Raw genomic sequence first — 27522 nt, forward strand, 5'->3', positions numbered from 1 at the left:
TGGATGGGTAGGAAGGGATGCATCAGGCTCAGATTACTTTCAGTAATCTTTTTTTCCCATATCGAAGCCAATCCATTTCCTTTCATGCAACCAGAAGCCCTTAGTGCCATCACTGTAAAACCATAACACGGGCAGTAAACCACTTGTGCTCCAAATTTCCAGAGGGCTGCACAGAAACAGCTGCCTCCTGTTTGCACAGTGTTTGTTCTGGGGAGGGGGTCTGGAGAGAAATGTGAACAATTAATTAGCAGGCTGTTCATTGCCTTGGCTCCTGGCCTGGGCTCCGTGCTGGTGGCACTATACCAATATCACGTTGCCCAGCATCGGTGGGGAGAAAGGACGACTGAAAATCAACTGCATCAAGTAGAAATCCCTTCTCCCAGCAACAGGCAAGCACACAGGAGGATTGAGATTGGCCTGGAAAGCTTTTAGTCTGTGCTTGAATCAGTGGACAGAGCAAGGCAAGGGGATGCAGTAATAATAAGGACCAGCAAGAAAACATTCTCCTCCCACAAATGATTATTTAGGGATTGTAACTGTAGAGGCTTTAAAAGAAATCAGTTAGCAAAGGAGTGGGGTATTTGATTTTTTTTTTTGTGGGAGCTTTATAAACTCAAACTCTACCCCACAGTGTAAGGGGTAGAGTTTGAGTTTATAAACCTAAAATGGGAAAGTGTGAGCCATTTTCCTTCCTTCTCCCATGTTACCACCACCCCCCCCAAACTTTGAGAAACAGTTCTCCGGTTGCTGACTAACCCACAAAACCTTGGTAGGCTGGAAAAGAATCTCCAGTTAAAATGCCAGACCAATGAACCCTCACCTCCCCATCTCCCAGATCTGCCCCACGAAGCAAAGAAAATGCTTGCTTTGTAAGTCAGAGCTTCTCCATTTCCAATGTGGTACCAAACCTTCCCCAGCCCTTAATTCTGTCTACTCCCTTCAGCTCCCTAACACATTTTAAAATACTCACTGGGCTTCTCACAAAACCTACAGTTATAAAGGAAAAAAGGGAAGAAAACCAACTTAGTTATTTTTTAGTGGATTTTCCTCCATGCCTGTGGTATCAACACTGATTTTTCACAGGGAGACAGATGAGGTTTTTCAACCATGCCAGAGGGAACTCAGCTAACTTGAATGATTTCTGCACCTGAGCCATTTGTTTACTGAAGCAAAAGGGCACACAGTTACAGATGAGCTGGATTTCAATTGCCAAAACATCTGCCAAAGCAAAGCCTTTAAAGACTTCTCAGTGACTTTAACAAATCAGAGACTCATGCACCTTGTCAAAGTCTGTTTTGCCAGCCTACTCTGGTGGAACAGAGAAGATACTGGTGCAAGGCAGGGCCTTCAGCAGAGGTGTAATTTGCCTGTGTTTCAGGAAGCGTGCTCCTACTTTGCTCTAATCACAGAATTATTTGCTCATTTACCAGGTAGAAAATACATTTAAAACTACAATTCCTGTCCTTGTTTCACTAACTAAAATAGCTTCCCCCAAACTTTCCAGTACAGTCACATCTGCCTTTTTTTGGGCTAGAGCAGCCTTTGGCATTATTTGTAGCGACAGTCAGCCCCTCTTGCAAATCTTGTTCCATACCTGGCTGTTACAAGCTGGGCATCCTGGGGGTGTTTTCAGGGACAGCAGCATTTATGAGTCTGCAGCAGCTAAATGCAGCCTCAGGCTAAGTGGTGGCCGGATCAAGCCCTGCTCCATGTAGGACAGAGTTTGGCACTGAACAAGATTACAGTGCCAGAGACAGAGCCAGTCACAGCCACTCCTTCCAAAGATGATTTTGGGCAGCAAATGCTTGTTTGGACTGGGCTGAAGGTCTGAGCACAGCTCACTCTGGGTCTAACAAAACCAAGGGGTTTCACAGCATCCCGCTCCCAGAGCAGGGGATCTGCTTCCCAGAGCACATCACAGCTCTGAGAGTCATACTGGGCAAACTGGTTGCTGCTCTGGGAGCAGCCAGACATCCCTTGTTTATCTGCAGAGCATTTCTGGCTAAGGCTCTTCCTGGTCTTACCAGCTTGTTTGTAAGGGGCATTGGAGCAACACTCCTGCAGCTTGCAGGAAGAGCCTTGTTTACTCAGAGACAAGTGTAACTTTTTTCAGACTTGTTTGTAATTTGCTGAAGCCTTCTCTGCACACTGCGTCATGTTTTTCCACTCGTCCACTGTGATAATAAACAGCTTTTTAAAGAACAAGCTGCCTGCAAGTGCTCGGGCTTTGCTGAAGCCCCATCAAGCAGATGCTTGGCTGCATCAAGATGGGACAGTGAGACCCCAACTAATTCTGGCTGCAGACAAAAGAGAGGAGCTGCCACAGCTGGAGAAGGCCTTTCCCAGCTGCCACTGCTCATGAGGGGCCCTTCCAGCAGCAGGTGCCAACCCAGTGAGGGGCAGCGAGGGAAAGCACAGTGGTGCCTCAGGGATGTGCTGCAGCCGTGCTGCACCCCTGGAGTCCTCCTGCCACACTGACTGCAGGAGCTCTTCTGCTCTTCCACCTCCTGCTGCTGGGGGCAGAGACTTTCTGGCTTGAGGTGTCACCACTTGTATTAGGCTGGTGCAAGCTGTGTGTGTTTCCTGTGCCAGATGACACTGCAGCCCTCAAGGAAGCCCTGCTGTGACACAGGGCAGTCCTGCTCCAGTTGAACACTGCCAGGTCCTCGGGAAAGGGTGTTTGTCTGAGCCTGGTGTGGCTCACTTGGTGTCACACGTGTTCCAGGTGCCAGACCGCAGTTTATGACTTGCAGGGTGGTGCCAGGCCATGCATGCTCTTCAGCCACAGCCAGGGCAGGATCCCAATCCCACCGTTCCATGTTGAGGGAGTGGTACTGATGCAGAAAATACAGCGAGACACCTGTCACTGTTGACCGCATTTCAGAGAGACGAGACACACTCTTTTCAGGAGTGAAAAAAGCTTTATTTTTCACATCCCTTTATGTAAAGTTTTACAAACCCTCTTGTGTCTATCTCCTGTTGGTCAGTAACAAGCTGTTACCCCATGGCAATTGGTCAGTCTTGGACAAGGTGTCTACATGAAAGAAAGGGTTGTTTGTGAGATACTGTTTTCATTATTAAAGCTGAGACGGTTGGGATTGTTGAAACAGGAGCAGGAAAACAGACTGTAGAATTCTTTTGCAGGGAAAGAAGTTTTTCACTGCTGCAGGCTTCTGTTTTCATGAAGAGATGTTCGCTTTCTCAAGGCTGTGTCGGGCCAAGTCAGGATCCAGTCTGTGAGGCCTGCTGTTTGTCACCACAGACACCCATGCCTGCTTTTCTGGAGCTTCATTCTACTCCCTTACGTTGTGTCAGCAGACAAAAACAGGAGCCCACAGCAGAGCTGTACAAATGGCCACAGTCAGGCTGCATCAGAGCCAGGTGAACAGCAGCAAGGGATGGGTTTGCTGTGAGGAAGGAGAGGTCCCTGCAGAAAACATTTGGTTTTCAACTGATGGAACGAGTAATCTCAGCACGAAAAAGCTGCAGCTGTACAAAGGCCTCAACTGCTGCTTTGGTAGGTAGAAACAAACCAGCAGGATTGTGCAAGATGGAAATGGAGGCCAGGCTGGGAGCTGCCAGCTGCACTTGGACTCCAGATTTACTCACAGGAGGAGGTTTCTCCTTGCTTGCTGGAGGCTCTCAGCTTCTCTGTGGGATAGGTCAGCCTTCTAAAAACATAACGGAGCTACTGGGGCAAGTCCTTCCTCACTTGCCGGAGTGGGAACAAAAAGTGAGAGGATGCAGGAAATGCCACAGGTGCTGAGGGAGTTCCTCTTCCATCCTGGGAAATTGCTGATGGAATCCCCTGTGAATCTCGACAGGGCTGAGGTCAGCCAGTATTCATTCTTAGTTCCAGAGGTAAATGAGAGCTGATGGCACAAGCTGCAGAGTTTGAAATAGCTGCCTTCAGGTACCACAGGGGGACGTGAAAACAGGGATGATGCTTCAGAGAAAACAGCAGCTTCATCTTCAGGAGCATCAAGGCATGAGAGGTCACAGCAGGTGGGTTGAGGAATAAAAACTGGCCTTACTCAGCCAGGGGCAAAAACTACAGTCATTGCTTTATACTGGGAAAGCAGGAAATGTCCTGTGCCTTTTGCAGACAGGGAGTGTCTGGGTGATGCGCTAGAAAACAGGAGGTTTTGGGCAGTGCTGATGGCACCTCACCCACTCGAGGCCAGCACCTGCAGGGCTCAAGCAACCTTTTAGAGTGGCAGTACCTGAATTCCTGCTACACACAGGGCCTGCAGCTGCTGCTGGCAGGGGGGCTCCCAAGAGCCCCAGGAGGCTGCCGATTGTGCCGTGCTGGTGTGAGAAAGGTGCCATGCTCGCCCATCCCAGCCCCACGCAGGCAGCTGGCCCAGGAGGTGGCTGCTGGTGGCACGGCTGAAGTGCCACTGCCATGGCTGCAGCCCTGGTGCAGAAGTGTCCCCCTTGCTCCCGCGGGGCAGGGAGCCAGGGCTCCAGCTGCAGCCAGGCCCTTGCAAACAACTGGATTATGCCCAGCCTCTCCTGTCTGGGGATTCCCCTTGTACACTGAAGGCAGCAACTTCATCAGCTGCTGAAGCCTCGCAAGCTGGGAGACTCGGACCTCACGGACTGGAGCGAATGAAGCTGTCACGCTTTCATGCTCCCATTACCTGCCAGACACTTTAATCCTGAGTTTAGCAGATGTTAATCCCGGCCCGGGTGACTTGTGAGGAGGAAAGCTGCTCCCTTGGGAATTCACCCGGGTCCGCAGGGGAAGGGAGCAGGGTGGGAGCAGCCGCACGGTGCCCATTCCCCTCAGAGCCCGGTGGCGCTCGGGGAGAGGCCTGGCAGCTTCCTCTTCCTTCTGTTTGAAGCCGGCTTAAAGAAACAACTAGGAGGGAAGGGAGGGGGGAGGTTTTGTTAAAATGTAAACGCGCGTTCAAACAAAGCAATCTGTAAACAGGAAGAAAGGAAAGCAGGGCAGAAGCTCGACACAAAGCATGACTCCGAAGCCAGCGGGCCGAATGCGGAGGCGCGCAGCACCTGCCATTTGCAGCGGCCTCCGATCGGCCTCCTCCTTTACGAGGAGTGAGTCATCTTGCGTCAGCTGAGGATGGGCTTCATGCAATTATTTATTTATGTCCAACCCTCCTCCCTGCCACCATGCATCCCTGATCTCATCCCCCTCAGAAAACAGCTGCTTTATTACGTGAGGGCTGGAAAACTCCATCTCACTTGGCTGTTGCTGAGGCTCCTTGTTTCCCAGTGGCTGGCTGGCAAGGAGACAGCAGGAATGAGCTGCACCGCACCTCACAGGCAGCGTGCTCTGCTTGTTTTGCTTTTTGGACAGCAGCACCCCTCTCTCAGGGTGGGATGGAGCTGGGGGCCTCCTCTAGTGAACAAACATGCCGGGGGATGTTTGCAGACACCAGCAGGCTCCAGCCTGCACGCCCCCAGGCACAGATATTGCTCAGGTGTCATAGCCTCAGAAGGAGAATGAGGCCTTCGAGAACAAGGCACTCAAAAGCCAGGGGAGGAATTTCCCTGCTTAGCTCCTGCTGCTGCAGGGGACTCTTCCCTCCTTCCTGCTCTCTTTGCTGCCAGGTGTGTGTTGTTCTCCTGTTTCTGCTAAAAACAACACAGCATCCAGAAGTGGACATGGACCACTGGCTGTACCAAACAACAGTGTGCGGTAGCAGCGCCAGACACACACACATGTACAGCATCACCATCTATTGCTGGCAGTTCCCAGGAACACCCTGGGGCCAGCACAGCATCCCAGTTCACCCTACAGGACAAGCAACTTGGGGCAGAGGTGGCACATCCCATGTCCCAGCCATAGGGAGGAAAGTAGGATGTGATGCCAACAGATGCCGCTAATTTATCTTTCACACATGAAATCCTGTACCTACTGAACTGGAATGATTTTCAGCAGATTTTTCTGATGCAAAGCCAAACTCTGCTCTAACTAGTTATCAATTGCTTCCATAACACAGCTCAGGACTGAGGAGGAAAACACAGAAATGACTGGCAGTTAAGGAATTCAGGCTTTCCAGAAGGCGACTGGGAGGAGTCGCTGGGGAAGTGGGGAGGGGTGGTAGAAAGAGAGTTACTCTAACAAATGATGGGAACATGTTCCTCACTTATTGCATCCAACTGTTTTTGGGTACAGACTTGAATAATTCATGCATTAGAACTATCATCTCCCACAGAGAGAATTGTGATAGTCCAATTGTCACTGTGCTTCAGCAATGGGTTCAGCTGCTCCCAGCCACACCAAAAAGGCTTATTGCAAAAGTGGAGCAAGGATGTGAGCACAGCCATGGGGGAATCTGTGCCATAAATCTGTGGATCGCATTCCATCAGCCTGCACAAAACACCCTGGCTGGGAGCAGCACCCAAGAAGCATCTCCTGCCTGGAGAGTGAACTCCTTTCATTTTCCCCCACATCCTCCACATAACCTTGGTGAAATGCACTCGGTTTTACTCAGAGCACCCACAGCTCCACTCCCAACTGGTGTAGGGGGAGAGGTGTAAAATCACACCTTCCCCGTAGCAGACTTACCCTGTACACTATCCGAAACCACACGGCTCATCTGCGCTCCTGTCCTCATCTCACTTTACATTCAACACGAGGGCTACAGCTCCCCAGGTGCTGCCAGGCCAGGCAGGAAGGTTTGGAGAGGTAACACAGCCAGCCAGGTCTCTCACACGCACAGCTACCTGCTGCAGGTGACCTGACTTGCAGAGCTGCAGCCACTGCCCCAGGAGAAAGTTTCCAGGCAGCCAGCATCACAATGCTCTGCCTTTGTCAGGATGCTCCACTGGAGAACAATTTAGTGGCTCTGGGCAGAAATTCCCTCCTCCAGCAACATGTCTCTGCAGGAGCCTGTTATAGTAGCCTCCTTCCAGCTGTTTAGGGACAGACCAGAGGGGCTGGGAACAATCCGGGACAAAGAAATCCATGCACTGCCCAGCCACAGGTATGCTGTCAGGGAATCAGTTTTAAAGAGGCAACCATGAAGTGTTTTGGAAGGAAGCTAAAGTGGTATTTGGGTTTGAGGAGACTGAAGGAAAGAACAGCTATTAAGTTACCTTGATCATCTGATGGGGGTTTCCAGACTCCAGGTGATGAGAAAGGACTGTTTGCTACCATCTTTGCCCCATATTCCTTTTTTTTTCCTTTGGAAACCCCCTATGGGTTTCCCTACCTCCTGACCTGGCAGCTCTAATTTATGCTAACCTTGGAGGCCATCATGTCTGCTGAAGTTCTAGAGGATGCATTAACCAGAGACATCTCACCTCCAGCCTCCAGCCACCCCCACAAAAGAGCAGCTGCATCAGCTCTTGTCTGCCGAGACCTTCCCTGGCCAGAGGGATACAAGCCCGTCACATCACTGCTTGTGGGACAGGTGAGGAGTGAGAGGGACTCAGAGGGGCCAGAGGCTGGCCCGGAGGGTTGCACTCCCACCTGCAGACTGCAGACAGGTGAGATGCCAAGCTGCTTTTCCGGCTGTGACTAAACCATGCACTGCTTTTCCTTCCTCTGCTCCAGCTCAGACTGCAGCACAGACATACGGAAGTTCTGTCCCACAGCAATGCGTCTTTCACCAATACTTAAAGAAAAAAAAAAGCACCTGGAAGTGTGAGGAAAACTGTGCTTCAAAAGATTTATTACATATATTTGTACATATTTTACATGAATGGAATGTTAAACATACAACCTAAAAATCAATAAAAAATATTTTCATTCGTGATTATGTACTGGCAAACCACTGAAAAGAGTACCTTAGAACAACTTAAGTCAACTTGCAATCATACTGCTCAATTAAAAAAAAACAAACAAAACAACAAACAAACAAATATATTTTACATTTACATTAGACATTGCAAATTACATTCCGATTTCTGCTCCGGGTAATGAAGGAAGGTATTGTGTCCATTACCACTGCACATACAGGTGGCATTTCAGAAGCTAGCATGGACCTCCCTCTAACTCACTGTGGGCAAGGTTGGCTCTGTAGGAAGAGGCATATAAAAAAAAGAGAGCACACACTCTGCTCCCTACCAGCAGGTATCTGCCAAAGGATGGGAAGAGCCAGAATGAGATTTGTAATCAAGGGATAAAGGTTAACGCTGGATCACCACTCATTCAGTGCCACACTGCAGCTCTTAAAATTTGTTACAAGTAGTTTTTAAGTAATTCACTAAAGCATCCCCTCTACAGCTAAGCCACCTCCCTTCTTCCTTGAAAGTTATAGTGCTTTGGCAATATCAGCTAGGGGAGAATTCTTCACTGTATGGTAACGAATATTCCAGCTCCATCTTAATATATACAAGAGCATAGAATCAAGCTTTGATGTCTCTTCCTCTTAGAATTTCACACCTTGAGAGCTTGTGACCAGTCGTGCTGAGAAGTGTTTACTATGAAATATAACATATCACCATTAAAAGGGACAGATTTGAGGGAAAACAAGAGGAACAGGATTCAGCAACAGATTATGTTCTTGCAACGTCGGGTTACACTTGAAACTCTGCCAAAATCGAGCAAATCCTATTTATCGTTGCAAAATCTTTGCCAAAGCACACCCAAGGGCAAAAGTCTCTCAAACAAACACACATAGATTAAAAGCTGCCAGAAAGATCCGTGAGTGGGCTGGCTGCCTTCTAATTCTTGTACACTGGCAACTTATTAGATCCAAGACAAAACCAAGTCCACCCTTTTTCAGGTGCAGGATATTCCTATGGTGCAGGATATTCCTTTTTCAGGTGCAAGATATTCCTATGATGGTTTACCTGAGCAAGTCTTCAACAACTAATAATGCCCCACAGTGAGGTCATTTTACAGCTTATTCCATCATCAGCTCTGATGTAAAAATTGAGACATGACTTCACAGAACACAAGCAGCTTGGAAAGCCAGCCTATAGTTGTGGAGTAAGATAACCAAATGTAATTTGAGAGTATGGACTGGGTTGGTTTTTCTAACCCCCATCAGGTTAAACCATCTCCAACCTGATTTTTACAAGCAGGTTACTTATGTGGAGAAACAGAAACATGATAGATTTTTCCTTCAGGAAACAAATCCTGGACATAGTTCTGTTATGAATTTCTCACACGGAGCATTTTGAATGACAAAAATTTAAGTGGAAGGAGCTGCATGAAAAAACCCCACATTTGGCTGGATTGTAGGAAATCCATAAGAAGCCTTCTCTTACAGTTACAACCTCTTACATCACTTCTGCTGATGCCAATAGAGAGCCTATTGATATGGGAATATGGCCTAACATATCTCGTCTTCAGCTAGGCAGAGAAGAAATTGATACTAAAAGGACTTGTAAGCTTGGAAGGGTGGAAAGTGAATCATCAAATATAGCACTCATCAAAAAAAGAGATAATCCTCCACTAGTAAAGGTGAGCTGGAAGATCCCATAGTAGCACTTCTGCACTCCCAGGTGTGTGGTAGTCTCTCAGCAGGAAAATCCCAACTGCACAGCAGAATTAGTACCAAATTTGCACACAAATTCTCCTTCAATACAGGAAAGCGGCTAAAAGCCACAAGAAACTCAGAGGGATCACTGCCTGTATCAAAACCAACATGTTTTGCCACCATTTACAAAGAGAGAATAGTAACATTCAAGTGCCAAGTTCCTTGCTTTTGGTGGAACACGGAAGAAATGGAGCAAGTTTCTAAAGCCCTCACGCAGAAAAGGCAGCGCACTAAAGGTGTTCTTAAGCACATCTCGCATATTAGACATATCCCTCCAGAAACACCAAGGATCCACATTTCTGAATAGAAATTATCTTTCCCATATTTACTGAGATTTTAGTTTCCTGGGAGTCTCTTCTACCAGCTCTCTAGTCTTTCAGCAAGGCTTAATTAAAAACCCAGTGCTCCTAAAATTAAGAAGTAGGATAAATGTATAAATCTTGAGATTCAGTCATAAATCCCCTTTACATCATAAGTGGAGATGCAGGAAAAAAACCAAGGTCACAAGTATCCACCTACATTTTTGTACATTGCCTACACATTTTCCATTCCAAAATACCCCAGTACATTTACCCTTGATTATGGCAGCTAACCTGACTACAAATAAGACCATCTGTTTTTGGCTTTATCCCTTCCAAAAATAAAATACCAATAATTTGTGGTGTGCTTGGTATTTTTGCTTTTACATCCCACTCAATTAATTGCTGAATGTACACACTGAAAGAAAATAAGCTACCTCCTTCCAAAGGGAAGCATTATTATAGATATACCGACTTGTAAGAGCCAGAACAAAGGGTGTCCTGTGCTGACAGCAATCTTGACTCCCTTGTTATAGTACGGGGTGTGGTTAAACACAAACCAACTCACAGCCACCTCCACTATGAACTCCAAAACACGAGCTGCTACTGAAGAGACATGGGTATGTTACAAGTTCAGAAAAATCGCACATTTCAAGACAGTGTCAAATCTACTCTTCCCCTGCTGGCAAGCAGCATGTTTATGGCAGACCTGAGTATGGGAATTATTTCACACCCTTACATATTTAGGGAAGATACAGGCCAGATGACAGAAAATACTCTGAAACAGCACAGAATTGGCAATCTCAAGATATTTACAAATAGGCAAAGAAGCATATCGCACCGAAATTGAAGTTATTGCTTCTTGTGGACAAGTGTGGTGTTCCTTGTTTGAGACACAGGACTTGTTTGGTGTTTATTTTTCCCTTCTGAAGCACAATGAGTTGACACCCCTGTGAGGACATTTTCAAAATGAAGGTGTTGTCTGTGACTAAAGCTGTGCATACAGCATGGTCATCACCAGCTGATGGTGACAGAAAGCTTATCTAGGTGAGTTTCCACTGGTGTTTTCAAACCCAAGCATCACTGTCATGCTTCCAGGGTCATTCCAGGCTTGGTCTATGTTACAGGCTTTGATTCAAGAAAACCTCCCATTGTCTTTCAGAAGAGATTTGTGGATGCCAAGAACATCAAACTAAAGCTCGTATCAGTTCCTCAAATAATCCAAGGAATTGCTCCTCTACTGTGCTGATGGAAGCAGCAATGGATCTTGCCTGCAAAAGCATCACCAGTGCAATGACTAGTGACCTCCTTTTCCAACACTGTTCCTAAACATGGGACAATAGCCCTAACTGCTGGGTCTTTAAATCAGCTACTTCCATCTGAATACAGAAGATGAAGGGTTTTGAGGAAACAGTAAGTGAACTACAAGTATGAACTACAAACTCAAGTTGTACACAGATTTATGTTTCTTGTATTTTTGTACTTAACCCTCAAGCCAAAGACTATCTATGACCTCAGAGCACAGGACATCAAAACACTGACCTACCTCCTTTACATGACTACAGGTGAGTTTCTGCAGGCATGAAGCCGACAGTAAACATTAAATCAACGCAAATGGAAAAGTTTTACTTTCAGAAGATATCAGGAGTTTAAAACATTGGGAAAATGGGCCTGCAGGCAACACCACTATTTGAGTATCACAGGTGCTGTAATTCCTCATCCCCTCCCTCCCTCCCCCAAGATAATACAAGGCAACACAAATATTCTCATTGAAAAAGGACTCTGTACAGGGAATGACTGTACATTTGATGTGACTACAGAATTGAGTGTGTGACAAAATGATTCTGCTCCCACTGAAAAAGAGAACTCAACAGGGCCCCATAGCTTACAGGTTCAGCTGAAACCAGTGATGCAAGCCCAAAAGTATAGAAACTGCACTGTCAATTGTGACAATTATCTCATTTGGACTCCTTTAGATTTGCAGCGTAATAAAGGCATTTTACAGAGCAACATTCAGGAGAAAATGTTATCCAGGGAAGAACTGCTCTTCAAGCACGATGGGAGAGTTTAGGAACATGAAGTGCACTTCTTCTCCAGATAGCAGTAGTTGCTCCTATTCTTTGCCCTTTTTGATATAAATCACAGCAGCAACAGAGAGAAATGTGTACTTAAACAGAAGAAACAAACAGAACAAAGAAAAAAACCAAAAACCCAACCAGAATTATTTATGTACAAGAAAAAAAGTCTGACGTGTTGTGCAACTTATTTTAACTATCGAAACTCACTAAGAATACTGTTGCTAATAAATATTCATAAACTCTTCCCTGTGTTGTGAAATTCAGAAACTACTACAATTAATTCTCAATATAAAAAGTATGCTTCTAAACCCTGATATCTGTTCCAGTTCATTGTCTTTAAAAAAAAAAAATCATTTATTTTAACTGTGATACTTTGTGGGAACTAATACATATCCACAGTTTTACTCAGTGTACCCACCCAGAGACATCCTATGTTATGTGGAGCTCTGAAATACCAATATAATACAGTAAAATAATAATAAATTAAACAAATGCAGATGAATTAAAAAAAAAAAAAGAAAGAAAGAAAAAACCCAAACTAAACAAAAAACCACACTGTCAAATGCTGGTCTCCACATGAAGACACCAAGGGTTTAGATGCAATGTACTACAGATCCTGCGACCAAAAAACACATTCAAACAAGGAAACGTGAACTTGCGCATGTTCGAAAAATAAACACAAATCCCACCTCGATGTAATCTCGCCCATGCCTATAAAAACCTCTCCCTATGCCCACACTTGCAGTTATTCATTTACACCTCAGGAGGCAGCCTGGAGATGAGAGTAGTACAATAAAATAATTACCTGAAACATCTTTAAAAAAATACCCGTTAAACAAATTACCTTAACTGGCAGCACTTAAAATTGGTAATTCTTTTCTTTTTCCTATTTTAAAAAAAGTTGCATAGCTGTAAGATTTTGCTTTGCTGCATTTCTTTCTGTAGTTTTGACTCATGAGCAATAAAAGAGACGTTTTAGTTACTTAAATAGCAATACAATGTGCAGATTTCAACAATCTCTATAGCTTGATCAATATAAATTAGTTACCTGTCTTGGTTTGACTCTTTGGACTGCATTGTGACAAAGGTTTAGTTACAAAACGTTGAAATACAGTATTCCTACACAGAGCGGGTTATGTTTTCTGTTCTTGAAAAAAGTGAAGAACGTAAAACAGGGTGTGAATTCAGTAAATTAAGGTCACACTGTTAGATTTTATTTAGTTTGCCATTCACTGTTCTTCAGCCAACGAGAAGGTGACAACGTTCCCACTCCAATCTGGGGCCGTCCCCCTGCAAGGGTCTCAGATAGCACGTATCGAACGTCTCCGCTTCCACTGGAGGCAGTAGGAAACATGTCCAATAACTCGCTTCTTCACAGAACCAGAAGTTAGGCTGAAGTTTGGAACTTTGGCCTTCGATACAAAACAGTGTCAGTAATGTCTCTGGGGAGTCGATTGTTACAGGATGTGCAGCATTTTCAAAATCCCTGTGTGTCCTTTGCATGAGTGTTTGGTATACTGAGCACTACTGTCAAGTAACGGTGTCTGCAATGCTTTCTCCGTGTCACTGTCCATCTTTGCCTTTTTCAGCCACAAAGAACTAAGTCTCAAGCCAGGCACGCTGTGTTCAGCAAGAGAACCTCACATCTCCTATGTTTTCTGATCAGTGGAAGCAGCTGTTGGAAAAGCAGAGGACAAAATACCATTATTTCAGTACAGAAACCATTCAAACAGCATCAGCTCAACTGAGTTTTCCTTCCTCTTTTTTCCTAAGTCCCCAGTTATCATCATCCCTGCTGTGGAAAAAGCAAATAGAATTTAACATGAGGCTGGACAGCCATGAGCATGTACAAAGACAGAGGGTGTTCACGAACAGCATGCAGCCTTCTGCCACAACCAGAGACTGGGGGCAATATAGGAAATGTGTTTGGTTATTAATTTTGGCTAACACTGCCCTGAGATTAAAACAATTATCTCAGTAGGATGAGCTCTTCCTTGAGGTTTTCTTTGCTACCCCTACAACACAGACACATGAAGCAACATGAAACAAATGCACAAATAAATGCTAGTCATTAATATTTCAGATTTTTTTTTAAACTTCCATCAGAACAACAAAACCAAACTCTCAGCTACCAGACAGAATTTCAGATATCTCTGTTTCTCTAAGAATTATGATTGTTGGTGTGCTTCGCAATGCTTAGGGGCAATTATTTAATGTAAGATAAAGTTTCCGAGTCAGTCAACTAAAGAATAAAACTATCCTTTAAACTTTTAACACAGATTGCAGATCTGCAACCATTAACACAAAACATAAGCTGGAAAAATGTGAACTTCTGTGAGATGGGATAGAAACATGTCCACATTTTTTATTTATTTATATGCTTTAAACATTCTGGAATGCATTAACATTAAGATAGTTTTGAAAATACCAAGCTTCAATCTTTTCATGTAATTCCAAAAGCCTTCTGTCAGAAATACATGCCAGTACTCATGTAACAATCCAGAATGACACAACTGTATTATTTTAATTTTGTTTCATTTCTATAGAAAAATACTCTTAGAAAGGTAATGCTAAAGGTTTCTTGACACTGACTTGTCACTTTGCAGTACTAAAACTGGAATGAGCATGCCATGCAAGGGTGTAGAAACCTTATGCTTATATTGCAATATACATCAATCCTTACTGATTAATATTGTAGTTCTGAGACACAGTAGTAAATTCACAATTAAAAAGAAATAGCACAGTTATTTCAGGTAATCAAGATATTTATTGTTGGAACATAAATAAACATTACCTAAAAATATGAATCTTGTCTTAATCTGATGGATGTTCAGGGCAAGATCTATTTACTTCAAACCATTCATCTATGCAGCTGTTGGATACAAGACAAAAAATGGGAACAATTGACATGAATACCAGTAATATTTAGCAGTAGGATATGAATATAAATTGGTTTCTCCATTTCAATGACTAGTAGAATTTTATATTATACAAAGAAGTATATGCATATACACACATCACTGGAAAAATTAGTAACCCCAAACCACAGTAATATTTGGGCATTAAGCACTGTTGAAAACCTAAATTTCTTAAGTGTTACAATTTTCTAAGGAAGCATTTTACAAATTAAAGATTTTATACACAGGTTAATTAGCTACTAACATTATCATCTTGCTTATGTCATTCACTGACATTTTACTTTCTGTAAAGTACAGACACTTATGAAAAAAAATGAAACAGGTTAAAAAACCATTCCCTCCTCTCCCTGCCCAACCCTATTAGCATTTGACAAAACTTAAACCCACATGCCCTAAGATCCTCAGCCATGATACACATTCCTTCCCCATCCAGATGATTTTACAAGAATGAGAAGCCTGTAGCAGGGAAAATTAACTTCAAATACATTTGGTAGAGATGGAGAAAGATGTCATTTGAAAAATATCTTTAAGGCTGCAACTGCTGTTTCTTTGTTAATTTTAAATGCAGAAAAAGCAACTAAGTTTAAGCGCTTCTTTAAGCACCCTTTAAGAAGAGTTACGCCATAAATGCAACCTTGTGGAATCTTACATCCATCCTAAGGAATACTTGCCCTTTATGATATATGCAGAGGCAAGGCAGCCGTGCTATAGTATCTCCTTGCTGCAGCTCTTCCAGGCATATTGCACACTCCCCAGCGTCTTTACTCAGCACATCCTCTGAGGAAAGAGCACAAAGTGAAATGGTTAAGAACCAGAATACTACAAGCAAAATGTTCTTTATTCAGAACATCAAGGACAGCTCTTGAAGAAGGTATTTTGTCCTGCAGAAAGGTAAGGATCAGTGATACATCAGCTGACTGAAGATTCACAATGAAAACCCATGCTCAGTTTTCAACGTGGAAGTTAAGTTCAAGCCTGAATGTAACATTTCTCTGACAAGGCACTGTAGGTAAAAAACTAGGTGAAGTTCTTCCTAGCTTCTAAACACTTAGCCTGTAATTTGATTTTTCTACTCTCCTACTCATCTCTCTTCTATACATCTGGCTTTCTTCCACCAGCCTTGCTAGTAACTCATATTTCACACCTTCAACTTCTCACCACACTAGCATGTTCTACATCCCATCCACCTTTTTCTCAGTGTAAAGTATGAAACTGCCAACTGTAGGAATGTGAGATTTCCATGAAGGAAAGGTCATTGCTGTATAACTCCAATGAGTCCTGGAGACACTAAATTTTTTGCAGCATTACCAAGTCTGAGAACAAAGGAGGAAAAAGTAAATTACTAGGAATGCAAAAGAGTTGGCTTTCACTAAGAAGTTTCTGGGAAAACATATTATTTTTAATAAAAACCTTCTCTCTTGGACACTTCTATTAGCCAGAATGTGGAATGCAGAATTCAGTCAGCACAAACAGAAGATCACACAAGGCCTTCTTTGCAGATTAGAAGTCCCTGTTAGACACAACCTCACACTCCACAGGGCACTCCCAGCTAGAGACCACGCAGCAAACCAACCGGCAGATCAGAAAGGTGCACGCTTGGCAAAGTAAGTCCACATGTTCAAGTTTCCATGGTTTCATGGGAAAAGCTTCCTTTTCATTGCCAAAAAACACCTCAAGTTATTGCTTATGGAGAGTACTTTTTGCAGCTATGACTGAGAAACCAGCAGCTCTATACTGTTCTCTCCTCTGGCTCCATCACCACTGGCATTCCGAACACAAAGAATGACAGACTACTAGAAAGCTATCATGGCAGCAAGAAAGTAAAAGGAAATTAGGTCTACATTGTTTCCATTAAATGACAGTCAGCTGTCTTGCAAGGGCTTGGGTTTCTAAAGCAGTGGTTATTTCAGTCTCCACTACATTCACTGGATATGCTAAAAATCCTGTATAATGCCACGTGTGTAGCACCTTCATGGAGATGTGCAAAATATCTAGCATGCAGTGAACTATTATAAAGAAAAATATTAAAAACAAAAATATAAAAATATACATCCACAACAACAAAGAAAATTTTAAAATGTTTTAAAACATTTTATGCACAGAAAAACTTCTGTTGTTCAATCAGAAACTGTAAAGTTCTCAGAACATTAGAGATACTAGGGAGACAAGGTAATTTAAAACAATAGAAAGTATTTTAAGAACTCTTACCTGTCAACTTGCCCAGAAGAGGGTGCTAAGGATAAATACTTCCTTGAGGTTGGATTTTGGTATTTGGTTGTTTGGGGTTTTTTTAATACAAAGGTATTCTAATATCTGACCAGGAGGCAAAGACTCACCAGACACTGTCTGGCTAGAGAGATATCAATCTTTTTCTGATGCTGTCAGACTTCATCCTCCTAGACCACCTCTTTGCACAACTTTACAAGAACTCCTGTGAGCAGTTCTCACAGTTAGGTGGTAGGAAGCAGCACCATTAATAATTCAAGCATGTATCATACATACAGAGCATATTTTAAAAAGTAACTTTTTTCACGGAGTCCGTTTATCAGATCAGCAGCTGCTACCCAAACCAAAATGGGACTAAGATACCTCTAGTGAATTAAATCCCAGCCTCACTCCCTCAAGCACTCTCAAGAGGGAAGCATTTAGTCAAGCTTTGATAAGAGAAATTGAAAAGCTGTCCGATAAAAACACAGTTCATAAAAGAAAGCATTCCTGTGAACAGCTTTTCGTTCTCTATTGTACATGTCTGGCTTATCCTGCGCTCCCCAGACTGCTCAATGCTTGGGTCTGAACTCCCACTGAGCAATTTAACAAGGTTCTGCACCTTTTGGCTAACATTAGGGCATGATGCCAATTCAAACATTTGTACCTCCCACTAGCCCTGGCGTAAGTGTCTGACACTCCTTTTATTTTCCCTCTAGTATTCCTGTACTCTCCCTCTTGCCAGTACTGGCCCTACTGCACAAGTCCCTGGCAAACAGCTTGCTGCCCTGCCTGGCTTCACCCCAGGCTTTCCAGCTGGGATGAGGCACCAGGCACACACTGGGCTTTGCCCAGTCATGCCAGAGGGAGCTGGTGTGAATGACAGCTGGCACAGACTGGACCTCAGAAACATGGAACAGCTCTGCCATCCCTGCAGGAGAGGTTATGTTAGCAAGTCTCAATGCTCCTCTTCCTCTGGAATAATGAGGAATCAGCATTCCCTGCTTGTCTAAACCTCATGAATCCTACCTAATGCTCTTGTGCGTAAATACTGAAGGTATGAGTGCAAAAAACCAACTGCTGTAAATGTCCATGTGTAACTTGCACGTTACCATACTCCAAACCCATATAATTACCTTATTACTAATTGCACATATAGAGTGATGACAGCAAAACCAATCCTTCACAGACTTATGACACCTTAGATATGACTACCTTTAGACCATTTTAGGTGATTCAGATCATCAATCTCAGACAAAGAAAAAGGAGGGAATAATCTGGTTAGACCTGCATCTGGTCAGAATTTGTTCTGTGCTTGTTTTACACAGCATTCTCCTACACCAACACTGGCTTGTATCAGATAGAAGTCAGTTTAAGAGCCATTTAACAATGACTTTTAAACATATCTGTAACAGAAAATCTGTATATCATTTTGCACAGAACCACTGCAGTCTGAAGAGGTTTTTTGTTTTGATCTTTTCTTGCAGCAGAGTGATTCAGCAAGTACATTTTATTTTCAAATTTTTCCCTTAAAAACATAAACCAACAACAAAACACACAAACTAAAAGAAGGAGCAAAGCAGCTTAAAACTTCATCAATGTTATGATTAAAACATTTATATCAGTGTATTACCTAAACGGAAGTGGGAAGAGGAAATAAGCCACATTTTTCCATTTCACCCACATGTGGGCACATACACAAATACCTCACCCCCACATCCAAGTGCACTGCCCCCAATAGGAGGTAAACACTCCTCCACCTTCCCAGCTACTTGAACAAGTACTCACTAGCCAAAGACTGGTGTCAAAGATGAAATCCTGCAAAAGAGCTTAGTATTTCCCTCCTGAGTCTGCTTTAATGCTTCTTCCTCTTCTCCTGTATCCCTGGTTACTACTGTTTTAACTTTGGATTGTCAGAAATTTTTCCTCCTAAACTTCTGCTTTTATCTTTACTGGATAATAAATTCTATAGCATTTCTGCATTTATAGCAAAATAAGTAGTAGAGGATTAAAAAACAGGCATTCTGGCAATTTTGCACATACTTTACTAATTAATAACTTTTCTTAGAACTTTTGAAAAGACATCTAATAATTATGAAAGCCACTAACTCAGCCATGATTAGGATTATAGGCAATATCTGTGATTAAAGTGTCTTTAAACTGAGGACTGCAAAAGCGTATGCATGCATACCTTCTGGATAAGGTAATTAAAATCTGTGCTGATGTGTTTGGTTTTGCCTTTTAAAACACAGGCAGATATAGCCCCAGGCTCAAGAAACTTGAAGTCACAAATCATGGAGATGTCAATATATTTTGGGAGCTATCAATTTATAGCTGCATTATTTTACTTCTCTCTGGGCATTCACTGGAAACAGAACACTAAGTTAGAAACACCTTGACCCAATTCAGATTGACAACATTTCAAAATGTCTGTATTTTTTCTAAAATTTAAAACCTTAAATGTCCATGGACGCTGCCATCACAGCTAGCTTACTAGTGAAGGACACCACAAAGGTCAACCCTTTCGGGAACACAGCTGAAACTTAATTGAAACACATCTTTTGGACAGTATTTGAACTAAAATTGGTAAAACAACAGCCATTAAAAAATACTGATGAAATTTTATTAAATAGTACATATTACCATGTATTTGTTTTGAAGCTGATGACTAAAAATTGTCTTAGTAAAGTACTAGAGACTGTCTCTGCTTGCTTTTAAATGGAGTATGCAGAGCTCTATACATCTAGAAACCAATATATTTGCTCACATGTAGAGCATGAATTCGTCCATATTGCAGAATTTCCATTTTTACTGCTATCACCTTCGCTGATACCACAAAGAGTCAAGGAGGGCCTACATGTTTCCACACGTACCTTACTATTCAGCAGCCAGGAAGCATGCATGTATGTGATTACACACTTATTTAATGTTACTGACTTCATTTACTAAATCTTTATGGCTTCTGTCACATCTGGTTTTCTTCCTCTCTGTTTCTTTCTGGCCATTTCTTACTATGCTTTCCTCCTCTTCACACTCCTTTTCCCTAAAATATGTTGTTTTTAGACCTGGATTTTCTACCACTCCTTCTGCCCTCCATCATCTCATTTCATTTTCTGCTGCACAGCAGGCACTGGATGAAGGAGGAAGAGAGAAATATTTTTAACTATCTGATAAAAATAATATGGACAGCCTTTTTATATGGGGTTAATGTCCTTGGGTGAAGTGGACACTAGAATGGAAATAAAACCATCATGCACAGGAAGTGGTTCTCTCATGTAGCTCAGTGACTGAGCTTTGCAAACTGGTATTGACTGCAAGCAAAACCTGTCTTTCCCAGTCCATCCTAAGCACTAGGAGAGCCAGCAGATCCTTTGACATTACAGCTGGTTTTCAGTATTCTGGCTGCCACAAGAGAAATACACTTGATTCTCTAGGGATCATTCTTGGATGACCAGGTCAGCCATCCACTGCTGCTCAAAAGCTGAGGCAGAAAGACACTCTGAGGGAAAGACGATTCTTAAGTGCTCAGAGCTCCCAACAGAAGGAGGAACATCATCAGTCATCACTGCAGATGCTTATTTTGCCACTCAGCTTTCACAGCTACAGGGTCAGTCAGCAGACTGAGCAAGGCAGAGCTGGAGCCATTAGCTTAGTTCACCTATGAAGATTGTGCCTTCACAGCCAGAAGTGGAACTTCACTACCCTCAGCAGTGTAGTGGAGAAGCAGTGAGATCCTAACTAGAAAGATTCTTTTTGTGCTAGTATAAGCCACCTCCTCTGGATCAAATTTAAAATGGAAGATACTTAACATAGAATATTTTAACTTGTACCACAGCTAAGCAGTTTTCAGGATTCACAACACCACAAAGTTGAGCATGTGAATTACTTAAATCCAAATTCCCTTCTATGCTGCTGAAAAAACCCAATATCCTTGTGCTAATCAAACAAGCACAGGTGGTAACCCTTTGTGCATGTGGTAATACCTAGAACTTAAGCAAGCCACAAACACCTTCCCAGCGACAATATACAAAAACTAAACCTCTCCAAAGCGAGCTAGCAAGCTGCAACAAATGTGACACTTCATCAGATACTGACAAAGTGCTTGATGAATTGCTGGGTTGGGTGGTGTGGCGATATTTTTCAGCATCTCACTCTTCAGCCCTTGCAATATGGCAGCCCATTACAATTTCCTACTCAAAGTCCAGGTGTTATCTTTGCTTTCCCCATCCCTCTCACATTGCTCAGTGTTGGTCCAGGACTGAGATAGTTATGTACAAACAGATATCCATCATGAAAGACTTCCTGTATACACATTGTCTACGATCTTTGGTGCTCCCTCTTCTTAAAACACAAAAGTAAAGGGGAGAGAGCTTGCAAAACAAAGGGAAAGTCAATCAAGAAAAATATTTGCAGAATCAGCCTAAGTGGCAATACTTGTGTAGCAACACAGGCTGAGATGGAAGGAGATGGCTGCAGAAGTTTCATTGGTTCTTAGTTAACCCACATTTGAAGAACTGGATTTAAATTTTTGTGGGACGTTCTGAGCTTAGTAAATTCTGAGAAATAGCTAGATGCTTCCTGTTCAGACAGATAATCATCGGGTCTATGGTAGAGAAAAAATACTTCTGGTGAGATAAAGACAACAACTGAAACAGTAGTGATAGAAATACATTTAAGTGAGCAGGAGTAAAAAAGTCTGTGTTGTGTAGTCATAGTTTACCTAAATAGAATTGTATCCAGGTAGCTAATTAATAGAGAAGGCAGAAGGATTTGCACACAGAAGAAAACTGAGCTCTTTTGTAGAGAGATTTAGCTTCAGTGACCACAGGGGAAACCTAGCTGGAGCTATATGACACAGGGTGCCAATACAAGTTATGGTTCTGAAAAAACCCCCAAAATTAAATCCCAAGTATAAATAACACAGGTTTGATACAATGTGCAATTAAGGTATCTTGCTTGCAGACAAAGTCAAGTTTGCACCTCAGGGCTCTCAGTGAAAAGCTACGCATTGCAAAAAAGGCCAAGTAGTCAGAGAAATAAAGCTCCTCACTTCCAAGCATCCACATCCACAGCCATTCCTGTGCTATATCAGTGTACCAGCTCTCTCAGTCTATATTTACATTGCTGACAGAAAGTGTTGGGGTGAAATAGGTATTCATACTAGATCAATTCCATTAGCCCAACTGGCCATGAAATGTCTTGTCCTCCCATCATGAGATTAATTGCTAGTGACTATGCCTTTCCACAGTAATTCAAGATTTGCTCTCAATACATTTATCTGATTTTGACTCTAAAATTTATGCTTAAGTCTTTCCAATGTCTGTCCACTGTTTAATCAGTCTGCTTGCAGTTTAAGATGCCTTTGGACATTAAGTAATCTCAAGATAGTTAAATTCTCCTGTTGCACTGACTACAAAGATAAGTTACATTCATCACATTTGTAAGTACCATGAAATTTTAGTCTAGGTTTGGGCCAAAGAGCTGCACCTGTTCACAAATGAACCACAAATAAACAGTTGTGTCCTCCAGAACATAATGTAGAAAGACTTTTTGCCAGCCTCACCCATCTTGTACTAAGTCTCCACTTCAAGTAAACTGACATATATTTGTTTTTTGAATGACCCAAGGGGTACCTTGTTTTTGAAGAGTCTTCTGTAGCATGATGTATTTTATCCTGAGGCTTACCCACTCCTGTCAGAAACATTTGCTTCTGGGAGACAATACTTCTAAATATTGTCTTCTCAGAAGGTGATTGGGTAAAAAAGTCTTGAATGCAGCCATAGCAAACTTGTGCCCCGTGTGAAATCCCACCACGAATGGTGTACCCTAGCACATGCTGGCTGAAACAAAGCTGCTCCTTGCAGCACATGAAATAAGGAAGCTGCCTTCAGGCTGTTTTCTTGGGTTTTCACCAGCATTACATGACCTCTCAGGTTATCGAGTGTTAATCTTGAATGTCAGGAGTTAAAAGCAGCATGTAAAGGGGCAAACCCACAAGAAACAAAACTGCAGCAAAACAAGATACCTTAGGAAACAGCATAAAGAAAGGATCACTTGGGGAACACATCCTCCTCGGCTCCATCAGGGAAGAATGATTTACACTTCTCAAGGCTGAGTTTACCATCAAAAAGGATCTTACACCACAAGTATGCTACAAAAGGAGGAGTGGTTGATTAAATGGCCAGAGGCAACCAGATTGTATTGCTGACAGAGTCTGCTGCATTTAGAGAGGATCCTTTTTTACGGGGAGCTGGAGATAGAATAGAGCTGGGATGAAAGTAACTTGAAAGAAGTAGGCAAGAAAGAACTGAAGTGTGGGATCCACATATGCAGATATTTTATCATTTTTGTTTGTTCAGGAGTAAAACAAAGCAAAATATTAAGTGCTGCTTATGCATACCCACCAATATATACCAGTACTAAGAAACTGCTATGACAGACAAAAAAATCAGCTTAGGTCTATTGAAAACTTGGGACTGCAGTCCAGAAACCCAGTTCAAAGGTGGGTGAACCATATAGTTTCCGCTTAAGAAACAGACAGGGTTACCATGCAAGGTACACTCAAGAAAAATGAGACCTGAATTCCAGCTTGCTTTGCATAGCAGATAACTTCTTTACCAAAGATAAAAAAACACCAAAACCCAAAACCAAACGTATGTAAACCCAAACACACAAAAAAACCCCAACCACTCTACCAACCAACCCAAACAACAAAAAAACCCCAACCCCACCAAGGCATATAACCCCAAGAATATTTATCTATAAAAGCTTCTTCTGGTAGTAAATCACTTGGGTATCTGAGTTAATGATTTAATGAAGAAAAGCTACCACTGTGGTCAGGGGAAGAGTGAAGAATTCCTTCTAAACACTGTGTAGAAACAGGTCTCTTCCCATAACTTCACAGTCAGAAGGAAGATTTCACTCAGATGCAGTAAGTCTGTTAAAATGAGCAACTTTTGCAAATCGAGACTGGATGCTATCACCAACAATGTTCTTAAAAACTTAGCAGGTAAGGCAGAGCACAGATGTGGCAGAGGAAACAACAGAAGATGTCTGTCTGATCGAGCTGAAGGAAAGATCTAAGTTGGATAAGATCTCACAAGTGCAGGATGTTGATGTGGCCATTCAAAAAGATCCCCACTGAGTTTAGGAAATCCCTTTTGCTTTGTCAGCTTTTTTAAGTGACTAAATTTCTTTTATCCCCAATGCAACAGAAGACCTAAAAGATTGCAGAGAAGTGTTTTCCAAATGGCGAGTCTTCAACCGTTCACCACCACTGAAACTACAGCCAGAAGCCAGAGAAATTGCTTTGCAAAGATTTTCAAACAAGATGTTTCATTCTTTGTGGTCTGCAATGAACTAGGAGTGTGACGGGGACACACTGACCTAATGAAATGTGTGAGAGAACTCTCACATGACAGAAGGCAGACAAAACAAGCACATTAGAACACTTCACAGAAGGAAAGGGTAGGGCAGTAAGTGTCCCTGAACAACAGAAGCAGAGAGAGGGAATGAAGAGAAGCAGCTTAGATGAAGTTATCTATCCTATTAGTCTGGGCAATATGGGTTACTTTAATGGTGACTTGTTTTGAAGTTGGATGAAGGATTTGATTCCATGTTTTGTTCATGTTGTGCTTTTCCAGGTTCCTATTCCAGGCTTCCTATAGGTGCCCGAAGCACAATGAGTTTTGCCAAATCTTTTTTCCAGTCTTTTAACATTGGCCAAGTAACTGACTCATTGCAAGCAGAGGAGTTTGGTTTGATCTGATGCAAAATGAGCGCACAGGGAGATGGCATGAAAGATGAAATTATGAGCCTAAGGTAAAACAGGACGGGGGGAGAAAAAGCAGGTGTGTGTGACTAAGACACTATTCTTAGGGAAGATAGGATGCATTACCAAGCAACACACAATGAAAGCACTGGTGCCAAAACCCAGTGTGCATGAAGTCTGGCTTATTAACCCCAGTGCCAGGTGCTAGGCCTAGAAAGTACTTTTCACAGCAGGCTCCAGATCAGCCTCCTCCAGATGAACACAATGTCTGGTGTTAATATGCATACACGGGATAAGGATATAAATCACTGCATAATTTTTACTTGTCTGTCTTTTCTGTTTGCAGCAGACAGACTGCTTTTTACAAGCTATTCCTATTTTAAATGCAATTATCCTTGTGATATAGATGGAATGCAAAACATGTCTGAATGCAAACGTTCTGATAACATCAGATATTGAGTCAGAGTTTTCAAAGTTATCTCAGTTTTTCTACTCTACACTAACCCATTATCCAGGATTATAATTTATTGCAGCAAGCATAGAGATACAGTATTTCTGGTGCTAACAGGTACCTACAGGTTATTACTATCCCAGAGAGATACTGAGTATGTATTGAATTGCAAGGGGATAAAAAAAAAACAAACCCAAACAGCAAAAAAAGAAACCATCAATAAACCTTCCTTTAAATTTTAAAGTAAGTAAAATAAAAACCAAGCAAAATTCCAACAGTACTCAGCAACCATGATCATTCATGAACAATAACACAAAAAGATTAACGTCGAAGATGTGTTTAAAAAAACAAATGTCCCCAAAGACACTTCTCCAGTATTTGTTCCAAGTTATATGCCCATAATCTGGCAGTATATTTCTTCAGTCATTTAAAGTTTTATTTTTCTCCTTGTTTTTTTCAATTTAGAGGCTACCAAAACTACTGAACACAATTATGACATCATTTCAGCTAATAAAGCCATATATTAAAAGAGACTTCCTTGGAACTGGGAGAAGAAAAAGGTAAGTGTTAACCAAACAATTCCTTCCTCCACCTCTTCATTCCAAACAAATAAACATTATTTATGGGCTAAAAATTAACAGTGAATGCTACACTCTTGCTTAGCTACACAGGGGCTATCAAATACCTAACAATACACATTAATAGTACCTAATTAAACTTCACACATGGAAGGAGGGCATGAGGAACATGGTCAAAATTATGGAAATCTGGTAAGGCTTCAAATTACAGATAGCTGGTAGTGCAGGGTTAAAATGGAAGTTGAGGTTTTTATGAGGAAGTTTTAACAAGGTTTCATGAGTGTTAATAGAATTAATCACTAAACACCAGTGAAGTTTCTCATGTTTGAGTTGTGTGTTAGAACTTAACCTTATTTCTGAAGCTGAGCAAAGTTACACAAACTTTGGGGAGCAAAGAGGTTCCCCAGGGAGGATAGAAGAGGCAAGTCTAGTATTTTGTCCTTATGTCAGTAGGTGTTTTACGTCCTGTTCTAGAATCACTGGATTTTGTTAAAAATACTAGAAACTGGTAATCTTTCCCCTGTGTAAGCAGTGATAAGAATCCCCAGTTTAGAAGTGAGAGTACTCTTATCACACTAGCAGTGTTCTCACCCAGCTTGTTTCTGAAGAGTTTGGCTTGTTTTACCACTGGAATCCCCTACAAAAGCTGGACTGACTTCTTTTGTGCATTGAAGGGCTGAGTCTGCAGCTCAGAAGCAAAGGACTAAGTAATCAAAGGGCAGCAGATTTTAAAGTAAGATTTTAATCTGAAGAAAAAAAATAAATTACAAATGACATTTCAGGCAATAGTTTCAAATTGATCTGCCCTTGGGTTAGTTTCTGAGCCAGAAGGAGTAGCTCTTATTCTTTCATACTTCTTTAGAGAGAAAAGAAAAAGAAAAAAAAAAAAAAGGGAGAAAGTCCTGATCTGCAAATAATCTGTATTAGATCAAAACAGTGAGAAATTCAGGGAAAGAAATACCATGAAATTCCTACACAGATCACTCAATCTCAGCAAGATGTACTCTGGTATTTATTTTTTAAGACTGAATGATTTCAAGTAGTATTATTTCAAAATCCAGCAAATGAAATCCATTTTCTATGATTAGAAAAGGGATATTTTCAAGGTTTTGTCTCCACAGGGCAACTAAGAAAAAAAAAAAAAAAAAAAAAAAGGCAGACTGCTGCTAGCAAATGAGTGAAATATTAAGGTTTTAGAGGTATCAGCTTTAAGGACTGCGGAATTACCACAGAAAACCAGCAAAACTAGGAACATTATTTCCCCCTGGAGCGGAGTTCCCAGCAGTCACAAGACTGCAGCAGTTGCAGACGCGATTTATGACATCCTCTGAATGACCTCTGGGAGCTAAAGACCGATTAAGTGCAAGGCAGGGAAGGTAGCTCCTGTCTGCCGGCATCACATGGTGCGGAGTCACGGCCCGGCAGCGGCGGGCAGAGCTGTCCCGGGCCCTGCTGCCATTGTGTAAGCGGGGCACCGCGACACACGGCAGCGCAGCCCGCGGGTCCCCTGCCCGCGGCACCCGCACGTGCTCCTTGCGGCACCGGCTCGCAGGTGCGTCTGTCCTTTTGTAGGACAAGAACTGTCATTTGATTTCAGCAGCGCTGCCAGCGCAACCGCGAGGCAACAGAGGTGTCTGAGGTTAAGGAGTGGCATATAAGCAAAAGAAATCACTCGAGCTATTCAGCACATGAATGATCCCATTTTCTCTGTTTCTTCCAGAAACAAGCAGGCTTGTTCTATAGCTGTCAAAAGCTTTACTG

At 42.4% G+C, this 27522-nt stretch overlaps 1 protein-coding gene and 2 long non-coding RNA genes across 5 annotated transcripts in view; 1 reads left to right on the forward strand and 2 right to left on the reverse strand.

Moving 5' to 3' along the window:
• The window catches only part of LOC135298146 (uncharacterized), a 29849-nt gene extending 25662 nt beyond the window's left edge, over positions 1-4187 (reverse strand). Inside the window, exon 1 of the long non-coding RNA XR_010360140.1 lies at positions 1595-4187. This is a non-coding gene — a long non-coding RNA (uncharacterized LOC135298146). The remainder of the gene's footprint in view (positions 1-1594) is intronic.
• A 211-nt stretch (positions 4188-4398) lies between these two features.
• Positions 4399-13515, forward strand: LOC135298131 (uncharacterized). Of its 2 annotated transcripts, XR_010360130.1 has the most exons (3): positions 4434-6956; positions 7282-7385; positions 7529-13515. It is a non-coding gene; the product is annotated as an uncharacterized LOC135298131 (long non-coding RNA). The 2 variants fall into 2 exon arrangements; XR_010360124.1 differs by having other exon boundaries at positions 4399-7385.
• The window catches only part of ZNRF2 (zinc and ring finger 2), a 53531-nt gene continuing 39039 nt past the window's right edge, over positions 13031-27522 (reverse strand). The window contains exons 3-5 of one of the 2 annotated variants that reach the window (XM_064415843.1): positions 15428-15533; positions 14633-14710; positions 13031-13513 (exon numbers count right to left, since the gene is read on the reverse strand). In XM_064415843.1, the coding sequence (XP_064271913.1) occupies positions 14653-14710; positions 15428-15533 (164 nt within the window). In that variant the 3' untranslated portion in view covers positions 13031-13513; positions 14633-14652. Of the gene's footprint in view, positions 13514-14632; positions 14711-15427; positions 15534-27522 lie in introns of those variants that run through there. The other variant, XR_010360078.1, reaches the window with a different exon arrangement.

This window comes from Passer domesticus, chromosome 1, assembly GCF_036417665.1.
Source record: "Passer domesticus isolate bPasDom1 chromosome 1, bPasDom1.hap1, whole genome shotgun sequence".
Classification (NCBI taxonomy): domain Eukaryota; kingdom Metazoa; phylum Chordata; class Aves; order Passeriformes; family Passeridae; genus Passer; species Passer domesticus.